The 13,784-nt window shown below is 41.4% G+C and overlaps 1 protein-coding gene across 1 annotated transcript; it reads right to left on the reverse strand.

Moving 5' to 3' along the window:
• Window positions 1–3,715: 3,715 nt before the first annotated feature.
• MPV17L (MPV17 mitochondrial inner membrane protein like) lies at window positions 3,716–12,316 on the reverse strand. Its single transcript, XM_036280865.1, has 4 exons — window positions 12,007–12,316; window positions 9,602–9,672; window positions 4,063–4,092; window positions 3,716–3,898 (listed from the first exon to the last, which is right to left on the reverse strand). Exons 1-4 carry the CDS (start codon window positions 12,314–12,316, stop codon window positions 3,719–3,721), a joined length of 591 nt encoding a protein of 196 aa, XP_036136758.1. The 3' UTR covers window positions 3,716–3,718.
• Window positions 12,317–13,784: the final 1,468 nt, after the last annotated feature.

Genomic DNA, 13,784 nt, shown 5'->3' on the forward strand with positions numbered 1-13,784 from the left:
AAATGAGGAGATTGTAAAGAGCCTCTGGGACAACTTCAAGGGTGCCAACACTCGCATCTTGGGGTGCCAGAAGGAGAAGAGTGAGAACAAGAAATTGAAAACCTGTTTGAAACAATAATGGCAGAAAACTTTCCTAACTTGGCGAAGGAAACAGACATACAAGTCCAGGAAGCACACAGAGTCCCAAACAAGATGAACCCCAAGAGGCCCACACCAAGACACATCATCATCAAAATGCAAAAGGTTCAAGACAAAGAGAGAATCTTTTTTTTTTTAAATTAATTTATTTATTTTTTTGTTACAGATATTTCACCTTTTTTACCCCATTGGCACCCCCCTCCCCACCCCACCCCACCCCTGCCCCATCCCCGGCTTAGTTGTCCATGTCCATTGGTCATGCATACATGCATATAAGTTCTGAGGTTTATCTCTTCCCACCCCCCCACCCCCTCTTCTGAGGGATGTCAGTCTGTGCCCCACTTCCATGTTTCTGGGTCTACCGTATTCCTCAGACTGTTATGTTCATTATATTCCACAAATAAGTGAGATCATGTGGTATTTGTCTTTTTCTGCTTGGCTTCTTTCACTTAGGATAATACTTTCCAGGTCCCTGCATGTCGTCTCAAAGGGTAAGAGATCTTTCTTTCTTACAGCTGCATAATACTCCATTGTGTATATGTACCACTGCTTTTGTATCCATTCGTCTACTGATGGACACTTGGGCTGTTTCCAGATCTTAGCTACTGTAAATAGTGCTGCTATGAACATGGGGTACATATATTCTTCCTGATTGGTGTTTCAGGCTTCTTAGGGTATATTCCTGGAAGTGGGATCACTGGGTCAAATGGAAGTTCAATTTTTAATTTTTTGAGGTAACACCATATTGTTTTCCATAGTGGCTGCACCAGTCTGCATTCCCACCAGCAGTGTATTAGAGTCCTCTCTTTTCCACACCCTCGCCAACACTTGTTTGATGATTTGTCGATGGCGGCCATTCTGACAGGTGTGAGGTGATACCTCATTGTTGTTTTAATTTGCATCTCTCTGATGATTAGTGATGTTGAGCATTTCTTCATATGTCCAAAGAGAGAATCTTAAAAGCAGCAAGAGAAAGGCAGCTAGTTACCTACAAGGGAGTTCCCATAAGGCTGTCAGCTGATTTCTCAAAAGAAACTTTGCAGCCAGAAAGGAGGGGCAAGAAATATTCAGAGTGATGAAAAGCAGGAACCTACAACCAAGATTACTCTATCCTGCAAAGCTGTCATTTAGAATCGATGGCCATATAAAGTTTCCCAGACAAGAAAAAAATTAAAGGAGTTCATCACCACCAAACTGTTATTATATAAAATGATAAAGGGTCTTTTTGAAGAAAAAGATAAAATATATGAACAAACAAAATGGCAATGAATACATATCTATCAACAATGGAATCTACAAACAAAATGAACAGGCAGAACTAGAAACATTCTCATAGATACAGAGAACATTTTGTTGGTTGCCAGATGGGAGGGGGGTTGGAGGAATGGGTGGAAAAGGTGAAGGGATTAAGAAGTACAAATTCATTGCTAGACTGACAAACCTCAAAGGGAAAGGGGTTGTGGGGTGGGAAGAAATAAACCAAAGAACTTACATGCATAACAAATGGACACAGACAATAGTGTGGGAAAAGGCGGGAGGGGGGCAGGAGTGGGGATGAGGGGGTCAGTGGGGGAAAATGAGGAACATCTGTAATACATTCTACATTCAACAATAAAGATTTAAAAATTTTAAAAAGCAATGCAAATAACCAATTATTTTATTTTTTATTAAATTTATTGGGTGACATATGTTGATAAGATCATACAGGTTCCAAGTGCACATTTCTATGATACATCATCTGTATATTGCATTGTGTGCCAACCACCCAAAGTCAAATCATCTTCCATCACCATATATTTGGTCCCCTTTACCCTTTACTACTCCCCATTCCCTTCCCTCTGGCAACCACTTTACTTTTGCCTGTGCCTATGAGTTTCAGTTTTATATCTCACATGAAAGTGAAATCATATGGTTCTTAGCTTTTTCTGACCGACTTATTTCGCTTAGCATAAGATTCTCAAGGTCTATCCATGTTATTTTGCTTTAAATTAAACTATCTAGAAATTTCCTACCATTGTCCCAATAATGTAAAATAAAATTTAAATAAATCATATAGGCCTGGCAGGTGTGGCTCAGTGGTTGAACTTCAACCCATGCACCAAGAGGTTGCCAGTTTGATTCCCAATCAGGGCACATGCTCAGGTTGTGGGCCAGTCCCCAGTGGGGGGCATGCAGGAGGCAGCAAATCAATGTTCTCGTTCATTGATGTTTCTATCTCTCCCTCTCTAAAATCATTAAAGAAAAGAAAAAAAATCATATACTTAAATGTCATATAGTTATGACATATACATTTATATTACAAATGATATACTTAAATTGTTTAAGTATACATTCTTCTTCTTCTTCCTTTTTTTTTTTGGTACATGCCCCTAGTGGGAACCAAACCTGGGACTCTCTGATCCACAGGCCAATGCTCCAACCACTGAGCCAAACCTGCCAGGGCTAAGTATACATTCTTAAATTAACTTAAATATAAATTAGCAAGATAAATCTATTAACATTTCAGTGCTTCACATCTTAAATTTGTGCAATACTCCATTGAAAGCAACAGAATTGTGGTTCAGTTCTTAGGTGAAATTTGCTGCAACTTCTGAGATATTCATATAATTTTTAAACCCACTTGTTTTGAGGTGAGACAAACAGTAAATCTGAAAGACTGGATCAAGTTTCTATCTACCATGAAGATCACCTATAAAAATTTAGTTTAAAGCATTGATTTGTTAAAAAATATAACATTAGCATGAAATTTGGGTAACTGTATTCCCTGGAAACTTATGAAATAGAGTTCTTCCTTCCAAAGGAGAAAAATTGTTTTGTTTTTTTAGAAACTTCACTCGGGATGTATCTTTAAAAAGTCAAATTTCACATGTCTGGGAAATGAGGTACTGAAAACCAAAACCAAAAAAACCAAAAAATATTAGCTAAAAAGTACTTAACTTACAAATTACAAAAATAGAAGATGTCAATGAAATGTATTCATACAGGACACACCAATCATACATAACTTTTTTATGATATAAAATATACTTATAGAACTTTAGTATCAGCAAAAAATAATTATATAGTATTGGAGTGGGGGAAATCTGGTTATTCAGTCTTGACTTTGAGTTCTATGTGTAAATAGAAATTTATTAAGAACTATTTTTGGTATAAAAGGTAATCAGATCCAAAAGCGTTTAGGAATAACCTGAGATATTAGAAAAGAGATGTATACAATCAAAACGGACTCCTTAAATGGCATTAATAATTAAGTGCATTAAATTACATTAAATATAATTAAATTGCATTAAAATATTAGAATAGAAATAGTAACAATTATAAAATGCCATTTTGCCACTGTTATTGATATTTACCAAAGTACTGAAGAAGTGAAAATATTAGAGAAGTAATATTTTCAGGCTAGAATGGGGAAAAATAAGGTTTGGATAAAATGTAGAGTACTTATTGATAATTAAGCAACAAGTGGGTCTATGGAATATTAATTCTTCCAAATGGAGCACATGACTGCAGGTAAATAGAGTATTTTATCAGCAGGCAATTTAAGGAAAAATACTGTCACTTTCAGGGTATCCTTGACTTCTCATTTCTGTGGGGGCCTTTCAGCTGGGTTGGCCTCCTTTCGGTGAAGGAAGGTGAAAGCTGACGTCAGTGTGCCATCGCCACTCTGTTGTGAATAGCAAAGGAAGATGGCCCACAGAAAACCATAGAGTCCAGTGTAAGCTGTTCTCCACTGAATAGGAACAAGGCTAAAGTTGGTCAGCTGTAACAGAAAGAGAGAGTATGTTAGGACTGAATAAACCAAAGCCAGGAGTTAGCATTCTGAGTGGTTTAAAACTCATCTGTACAGGGAGCATTTGAGATCTTGCTACCGGCCATATGTCGTCCATTTGGCTCAAATAAACTCTTATAAAAATTAAAACTCACCTGTACAAACGGCCAGTACATCAGACCAGTCTGGAATTTAAAAAGAAACACAACTTTATTAGAATGACTTTTAATCACACAAAACAATCCCACAGTTCATTCTATAAAAGATTAAGAAATACCAGGCAAATAGAATGCGGAGGTGGTATTATATTTCAGACCAAGCCGATTAAATTAGACTACTTAAGTTCTCTTGAGTAGAAGAGGGTGGGGAGTTGTAGAAAAAGCTGTAAGGTACAGGACATTTATATTAGTTATATTCACAGATCCAAAATGAAAAGTCTACCAGAATCAGTATCAATTCTCATGGACAACCATTTTCAAAATAACAACATATATTCATATATTGTAATTTTTCTGTTAGCCCAAGCAAATGATACAGGAATATATTTATAAAAGGATCATCAATAAAATTTTAAAACTATACCAAACCATTCTTTTTTTTTTTTTTTATCCTCACCCGAGGATATTTTTCCATTTTTTGTACAGATAGAGTGGGAGGGAGAGAGAGGAAGGGAGAGAGAGAGAGAAACATCGACGTGAAGGGACACATCGAGTGGCTGCCACCCGCACAACCAACCAGGGCCGGGGACAAACTGCAACCGAAGTACGTGCCCTTAGCGGGAACCAAACCCGGGTCTCTCCGGACCGCAGGCCGACGCTCTAACCGCTGAGCCAAACTGGCGAGGGCCCAAACCATTCTTTATAGAAAGATTTGCTAATAATATATTTTACTATTTCATGCTATCGAATAAGTTTAGCTGACATTTTTGTTTTTATAAAATATTTGAACATGGATTTATTTTAACAGGCTTTAACCTGTATATTCTGATAGGGAAGAAAAGGTCATCATTATAAATTGTTTTCAAAGATAAAGGTCTCAGGATGTAAATTATATCTTTTAAAACCCCAAAAAGCTACAGGTTTTTAAAATAGTCCTTAAATGTAGTATTACACTAGTAATATAAAGGTGGTATAATTTTTTATTTACTAATTTTTATTTCCTAACATTCCTACAATAAACTATTGCAACAAAAGCTATTTCAAATATACACTCATTTAAGAATTCACTACTTTAGCTCTGGCTGGTGTGGCTCCGCTGGTTACCGGTTCCATTCCTGGTCAGGGCACATACCCAGACTGTGGGTTTGATTCCCAGTTAGGGTGCATTCAGGAGGTGGGGGTGGGGGGGGGCAAGCGATTGATGTTTCTCTCTCCCTCTCCCTTCCTCTCTGAAAATCAATAAAACACATTTTTTTAAAAAAGAATTTACTACTTTAGCAAAAAGGACCAGAACTATAAACTTATCCAAACATGATGTTACTTCTTATGGCAATTTTTTTCTTTCAGAACACACCATCTAGTGAATAGATCCTGGTCTCCCCATTCCCCACTGAAAGGGAAAAAAAATTCTCAAAGAAATTGCAGATTCCAGAGCTGGGGCAAGGCAGGTAAAGATGTAAGATAAGCCAGGGACATCAGGTTATGAAAGTAAGGAAGTTATTTATTTTTAAATGAGAGACCCTGGCCAGGTGGCTCAGTTGGCTGGAGTGTCATCTCATACACCAAAATGTTGAAGGTTCAATTCCTGCTCAGGGCACATACCTATGTTTTGCATTTGATCCCCAGTTGGGGTGTGCCCAGGGGGCAACTAATTGAAGTTTCTCTCTCCCATCAAGGTTTCTCCCTCTCTTAAATAAATTAAAAACAACAACAACAACATATCCTCGAGTGAGGATTTAAAGAAAAAACAGTAATCGGGGACGTCACTAGAACATAGGAGCCAGCTTGAAGGGACTCTCACCAGCCAAATCTGGGACATTTAAGCACCAAAAATAATTACACACAGTAATGAATTGCAAGCCAGTGAAAAAATGAGAATTCCTGAGTCCATACAGATAATAGAGAAATAAGTGAATAAATAACTAGAACAGAAGAGCAGGCATTTGTTTACAGATTGCTGAGTGCCACTTGGTAAAAGTGGGACCGGTGCTAGAGTTGGAAACTCATTTGGCAACCATCACAACACCAACAACTGGTTCAAGCAGAACTGGGGTGCCAAATCTGGGGATGGGTAGAATATTCTGAGGCAGGCAGGATGTTTATTTGCATGGTCTTAAAGTGCCTCCCTAGTTTCAAGGGGGAAAATAGTAAGTCGACAGTGGAAAAATCAGACACCTTGACCAGGTAGTCAAAATTAACGTCTCCAATCAGAGACAGGACATCATGCACCTTGTACTGTGATAACCTTGAAGAGATATATCACCACAGATGGAGTGTTCTAGCCAGGAATGTATCACCTGCATCCAATCATGAGGAAATAACAGACAAACCCCCCAAAATGCAAGTGTGTGTGTGTGTGTGTGTGTGTGTGTGTGTGTGTTTAAAGAGGGGAGGACTGTCAAAAATATCACTGTTGTAATAGATTTAAAGAGGGCTAAGAAAATGTTCCCAATTAATTCGGACTAAACAGACATAAGAACTAAATGCACTACCTTATCCTAGGCTGGATTCTGTACTGGAAGGAAAAGAAATGCTATAAAGGCCATTAGATGGTCAATTGACAAAAATAGAATGTGGATGGTAGATGATATAAAAGGATTATTATCATTGTTAAATTTATTGAAGTTAATAACTATGCTGTGGTTATATGAAAAGATCTTTAGTCTTAGAAAATAGATACTTGAGTATCTAGGGGTAAATAATAATTATGTGTGTAACAAACTCAAATGATTCGGAAAAACATATCAGGTAGAAAGATGGATGGATAGATAGAGCAAGCAAGTAATAAATGGGGCAAAATGTTAATAGGTGAATTTGGGTAAAGGGCATATGGATTTTTCACATAAATGATTTATTACAACTGTAAGATGTTCAACAAGGCAATTCTGATGGTTAGGAGACTTTATAATGGGCACAGGTAGTCAGAAAGGGCTTCCTTAGGAAATGATGTATAAACTGAGGTAGGAAGAAAGGAGAGGTGTGGGAAAGGCTGGAGTGGGAAGAGGCTACGATGTTCCAGGAACTGAAAAAATTCAAGAGTGGATGAAGCAGGGAGTGGAGAGAGGGAGACATGAGATGAGGCTGGGTCAGGAGCCTGTGGGTGGACAGAACCACCTCTCAGAGGACAAGTTCCTGAACCCTGGGGGTAGCCTTTGAGGGGTGTTTTGCACAGTGTCAGAGCAAACAGAGGTGATGTTAACTTTCCATCAAATATTTGAGGGGCAAGTTCTCTTTTTACAGGCAGGTCTCTTCCTCCAGATGGTCAACTTCTGCTAGGCAGGAGTTTAAGTTCATTTCCAAACCCTCAGCTCCAGCAGGGTGTTGGTGTGAGCACATAGTAGATGTTGTCAAAGACTCACATGAGATTCCGCAGAGGAGCCAGGAAAGGGTCAGCTAAGGCCCAAAGGGTCCAGGTCTAGACAAGGTGCACTGTCGGCTCCACATGTCTGTTGATGCCTTGGTAGAACCCCTGGGATAAGCTGTCAAAGGAGGACCAGAGACCCTGGTGATTGGAACTGGGCACCTCCCTCTTCAGGGAGACAGAGCTCCCCCTGTGACCTGGTTCACCATTCAGGCCACCCATATAGGTATTCTTTGAACTGTTCTTGCTACTTTTCTATAAATCTGAAATTATTTCCATATTAAAGCTTTTTAAAATTATAGAAAAGAGAAGAATGTAATATCCGATATATTTCTAAGAGATAATATATCTGAACTGCCATGTTGAAGCTGGTGAAAGGAGACAGAAATTGCATGCCATTGTGGAAAAAGAAAAAAAACAATTACAAAAAACAAAAAGTTCAAGTATTGCTTACATGTAAACAACAAATAAACTAGAAATGCCCTACCCCCTTCATCAAAAGAACTTGGATTGGCCAGGGGGATGATTCCTTAGCAACAAAGAACTAATTCTACTCTCACATACCCCTTGGGTTATGAGAGTCTTTGTGACGGATTGCTTTTGGGTGCTTCTTTTCTTCTGTGCTTTTAGTTTCATTAATCAAGCTTCAACCAAAAGCCTAGTTTTCACCCAGTTTCTTCCATATCTAATATCTCTAGCTCTGAGCTCTCCTCTGTGCCTCTGGAAATCTCTCTTTGAATATCCTACAAACATCTGGAATTCGACATTTCCCATACTGAACTCATCTATCTTGTTCTGTTATTTAAATCAGAAACCTGTAGGTCATCCTGGATGTGTCCTTGCCCATAACCCCAATTTCCAATCACCCAGACCTATCAATTTTACCTCCTAAATATTTCTCAAATCATTCCTATTCCTACTCCTTCATTATGGCTTATATGACCTTGGTTACAATAGGCCCCTTACTCGGTTTCTGTTCCCACTACCATTACTGGAGTTCAAGATCCTTGGCATGGTATTCAACACGCAAAAAAAGATAAGCTGTATGTCTTAATTAAGGGAGGAGAATCTGAAATATCTGCAAATCCCTGTCCAAAGCCCCTTTATTTCACAATTCTGCTTGCTTGATCTGTTTATAAATGTTTGATGTACATATCTCCATAGGATCTATGACATCATGGAGAAACTTGTTCCTTTTTCCAAAATAAACAGAACAAAATCACATTAGAATGTCACCACAGGCCCACAACTTCTGCCCTAAGGGAAGTGATGAGAGTTCTGCATACTCTTCCCCCCTGAAAGAAGAACGAACTGTCCTTGAGGAGAGGAGCTCAGGGAAAGCCTTTGGTTTCAATCCTCCCTGTCATCTGCCTCTAGCCATCAAGTGGGTGATTCTGGTTCTGGGGCTTGGTATCATTCAATAGAAGATGCTAGAAGCAGTGCAGGCAATTGCTAGGTGTGGCTTGCCACTATTCTTGATAGGGAATTAAGTACATGGTAAGTCCTAGGTCAGTCTGTGTATATTATGTAATCCTGAAAATTTACCTCGCTGTGATTAATAGAATCAAACATGCTATAGGCCAGAGATGGAAAGCGTCCTGATTTTGCTAAGTCTTAAGGACCCTGCCCAACAAATCTTCATTGAGTTAATTAATATATATTTGTCAGATTGGATTGTGTATATTTGTACTGAGCAAACAGTACAACAGGTGACTTGCTTCAAGCCTAGACATAATTATCCCTGGGAAATACCATCTTTCTCTGTAAATACCTTTATAATGTTAAGAAGGTTCCTTTTACAGGGTCTTAGCAGAATGCACACCTGGAAACATTGACTCTGAATGTGAGAATGATTCCATTCACATTATATCCTTTTTGCAATAACCTCTTTAGTTCTGAAATTCACTAAATTATAATCACTAGTAAGAGTAAATATAAGAACATCAGAAATCATTGTGAATACTGTCTACAATTCAGAAACAATTGTGTACAGATGCTCTTAAAGTTCTTTTCATTGGATTCATCTATCAAAATAAATGTAACATTTCTCTGTCAAAATATTGTATCCTTGTGCCAACCAACTGTAGCTCTAATTTAAGAATATTTTTATTAAAATGTATTAATGTTCAAAACATATAAAAATATCTTGGATGCATTTTCAAAAGTCTGTCTTACCTTATACGTATTCCAGAATTTCTGTTTCAGGTCCAAAAATATGTCATCCTTTCCCTGGAGAATACTCATACCTATTTGCAAAAACACAAATCAAAGGAATTTTAAAAGATTCAGTAAGAGGAATACTGTGTAACAGTTCAAGTTTCCTATTTCAATATATAAAGTAACCACCATTATCACTCACTAAGTATGTCCCTTCTGACTCAACACAGAAAACAGAATATAATCTCCACCCTAAAACTAGATAAATTTTTAAAGAAATAATAAATATAAAGTGAGAATAAAAGGGTATAACAGTTATAGGGGAGCCCAGCAGGTGTGGCTCAGTGGATTGAGCGTAGTCCCATGCACTAAAGACATTTTGAAAACTCTGATGTTCAACAACCCTGAAAAGAAATTCAGGGAGCAACCCTCCTATTTTAGGAAGGGTGTGAATATGAGTGTTTTAAAATTTTTCTCCTAACTCTGATTAGGAGGAAGGAGAAATAAAATCTATTTAGTCACTTTGCAGGAGATACTTAGAACAGGACTCAGCAGAAAACCCAGCTGGAATATTGGTAATACCTTATTCCACTTAACCAGCACTAATTAAGTGCTAAGCACTTTACATGCATTATTTCATTTGACCCTCCTAATATTTAACCTCCTAACCATCAGCTGAGGATTGCAGTTTCAGAGAAGAAAAAGAGTTCAGCAAGGTTAATAGTGGTCTAAGACCAACCCAGGTGTGGATTCCAAGCCAGATCTCTTAATCACTACTTAGCTCGCCAAGGCACAAAGGATCATCTGAAACGCAATTTCCAAATCGGAAAGGCCTGTGCAGTCCCACCTTCCCCCTTCTTTTTAACGGAGGACAGGGAAACTGGGCCAGAAATCTAAAAACAAAACAAAGAAGCAACTGGGCAGGACTCTGTTTCAGGGGCCTTGGGCCTGAACCATAGGCCTCTTCAAGCACTATTACTGAAGTGCCTTTTCAGTTTCAGACATAACAACACTCACTGAGACTGAGAATATGGCATGAATTGTGCGGTCTTGGGGCAAGTCACTTAAACTCCTTTGAGCCTTGGTTTCCTCATCTGTAACATGGGAAGAGTACCTGCCTCACTGGTTGTTTTTGAGGATTAAATGGGAATCTGATTCCCAAACTCCCAGCCCCCCACTCCCAACCCCTTCACCAGTGTACAAGGCCACTAGTAACAGGTATGATGAACCAGTTTGCAAATCTAGCCAGGAAGTCACAACCTGGAAACAGACACATATCTGATAAATCGGGGGTCCATGGTCTCAGGTTCTCTATTCCCCTGATCTCCCTGACCATCATGACCCCGTGGGCCACGTGGTTGGCTGAGACTTCATAAAGCAGTCCTCTGTGGGGTTTGTGAGGAACGGAACAGACTCTGTCCTCTCACTCACCCCCAAAATAAGATCTATGGGGGAGTGCAGGTTTCTTCAAGGGGTGACTTGAGCACCTCAACCAGGTTTAGAAAGCACTAATAGCCACTGACAAGAAGACCCTCTTGGGGTGATCTGTGATCCCCAATGCCAAGGCCAGGCCCAGGACTCTCAGATTTTCTTAGGTTACAGTGTCCCTCCCCTGCCCACTCCCTTCCAGACTATGCAAATGGAAGACTGCGGAAGTCACAGAGCCCTTTCCATTGTTTTTGGTGTTTAGGTCCCTGAGTAAGGTTCCAAGTCAGGCCCTCAGATCAGGTTTTCTGAGGAGGGAGCTCCCAGGATCCTCACAGACAGGTATAGAGTCCTCTATGTGAAGGGTCCCCTCACATTTTCTGTGGCTTTTGATGTGGGGATGGGACTCCCCAGACCCTTCCCACAGGAAAATCTTACCAAAGCAAGGGAGCGCCCTGAGCGTGAATTTTCTGGGGTCCTATAATGTCTCCATAGTGCCGAGTCCCCTCACGTTTTGTTGGTGTGTTGGAAGAAATACCCACCACTGGAAAGGAGGCCCCGTGGATTTTCCCAGAAGGACAGCTGACCCACAACTCAGTCAGTGGGGTTACAGGTGCTATGACAACGAGCTGTTGTCTCCTCAACACACCGGGGACCTTTTTCAGGGGGAAATGGACCCCAGCTCTGCCTCCTCCCATCCCCACCTCCGTCCCACACCCCCTGACATCTCCAGCCTCTGATTGAGCTCCTGGCCCCCTTGATCCCTGACCCACTGGACATTGGTCTCCTAATCCTTGGTCTCTCCAGTCATCACCCAACTTCTCCTCAGCCCCCCGAATCCCAGATCCACAAACTTCTGGGCCCTTTCACCTTCACCTCCAGCCACTCTCACCTCCCGCCAAGGCTTACACCCTGGGTCCCGGCCCCTGCCTCCATTCCCCCAATCCTGGACTCTGACTGCCCCAACTTCCACCCCCTGGGGCGCCCAGGCATCTCACCGGTGTAGAAGGCCGAGACGGCCACGGGCGCGGCGACCGCTTGGTCGCACAGCACCTTGGCCAGGATGGTGCGCGGCGTGCGGCCTGGCAGCGCGCGCTCCAGCAGACGGAGCCACACGTAGTTGAAGTTCGCGTGAAAGGCCACGGCCACGGTGGCCACGCACCGCGTCTGCCGCCAGTCGGCCGGGCCGCCGCTCAGCCGCTGCTGCAGCGCGTCGCCGGCAGAAAAGAGCGCGCCGTAGAGCATCACGTTCGTGGGCCACGGGTAGCGCTGGGCTGCGCGTGACAGCGCCCGCCACCAGCCCGCCATGCCGCGCGCCTGGCGCCCGCCCGCGACCGCGACGGGTTCCCGGGGCCGCGCCCGCGTTTGATCCCCGCGGGCTCCCGGCGCCTCTTCCCGCCACCTGCACCTGCCTCCTCCAGATGCTCAACAGCGATTGGGCGCCCCGCGCACACCCAATCCTTGCAGCCCAATCCCGTGTCCACTAGCCATTGTGCGGGCTGAGCATTCGAAATACGGCTGTTCTCCAGAATGGATGATCCATTTACAGAAATGTCCAGAACAGAAAAAGCCATGGAGGCCGAAGGTATACTAGTGGTTGTCAGTGGCTGGGCGATGGGGTAGGGACTGGGGAGGGCGCTAGGGGACCGCTAATTGGGTATGGGGTTGTTTGCACAGAAAAGTATTAAATACATTTTAAATGGTGAATTTTATCATATGTGAATTATACACACACCCCCAAATAAAAGTTTAAAAGGAAGGGGAAAAAACACGAATGGATACCAAAACTCAAGTTACCAAGATGGGCAGTGTATTTTAAATGTTTACATGTAAGGAATTCACACTTTCAACATACAGTGCACTAACTTTGGATGCAAATTCAAAATTTTAAATTTGAGGCCTTTCATGAATGTGAAGTGGGGTTCAATGGGCCTACCGCCTGCTCCTCTTCAGAGTTTGTGACTCAATGAATATTGCCCCCCAAAAGATATACTGAGCTCCCAGGCACTGTCCCAGAAGCAAGGAGTCATTGGGGGCCCAAAAAGCAGATATAACCTCTGACCTCCTGGAACTCAGTTTCTCCTTGCTTCTTCCCACCCTTTTTTCTTCCTTCACTGTAGCTTCTAATCCCATTCTCTCTCCTTCTGTCTGTCTTGCCTCTTTGTTAACCCTATTTTACTTAAGTTTTTAATTTTTAACTTTTTATTTTGAAATAATTCCAGACAGAAAAAAAGTTGCAAAAATAGTACAGAGTTCCCATATAATCTTCATGAAAGCTTCCCCAAATATTGACATCTTACATAACCATTGTGGGGGCAGGGCACCATTTCCCTACCCGCAAATATCCTTTGGCTGGTCTAATAGACATGAGACAGATTGCAAGAGAAAATAACCAAATATAATATACACGTATGTATGGGAACCCTGCATACATGAGAGAGTCAGAGACCCCACATGCATGAGAGGTTCAGTGATAGAAAAGGGGATTGAGGTCTATAAGAAACCCTAAGCTAGAGAGGAGACATTGCACCTTGGAGCTTCAGAAGGTCATTGCAGGGAGAGCACATGCTAGGTCATGAGCGATGTGCCCTGCCATACACGTGGATCAAAAGGTTTATCTTATCTGATAATATCTTATTATGGGCAAGGCCCCTAATTCAGGTTCTTCTAGGTAGTCAAGGGAGAAGCAAACGTTTTCTTTAGCTCTAAACAATCCCCACATCACAAAGGTCCACCTTGGGGTGATTCTTTCTGAACCCCCACAGTACAGAGTTCC

The sequence above is a fragment of the Molossus molossus genome, unplaced genomic scaffold, assembly GCF_014108415.1.
Source record: "Molossus molossus isolate mMolMol1 unplaced genomic scaffold, mMolMol1.p scaffold_m16_p_3, whole genome shotgun sequence".
Taxonomy (NCBI): Eukaryota; Metazoa; Chordata; class Mammalia; order Chiroptera; family Molossidae; genus Molossus; species Molossus molossus.

Coding starts and splice junctions, on each gene's coding strand:
- MPV17L (XM_036280865.1), bottom strand. CDS start 12,316: ATGGCGGGCTGGTGGCGGGCGCTGTCACGCGCAGCCCAGCGCTACCCG. Junction 9,673..12,006: donor CGTCTCGGCCTTCTACACCG/GTGAGATGCCTG, acceptor TTTTGCAAATAG/GTATGAGTATTCTCCAGGGA. Junction 4,093..9,601: donor AATTCTGGAATACGTATAAG/GTAAGACAGACT, acceptor TTTAAATTCCAG/ACTGGTCTGATGTACTGGCC.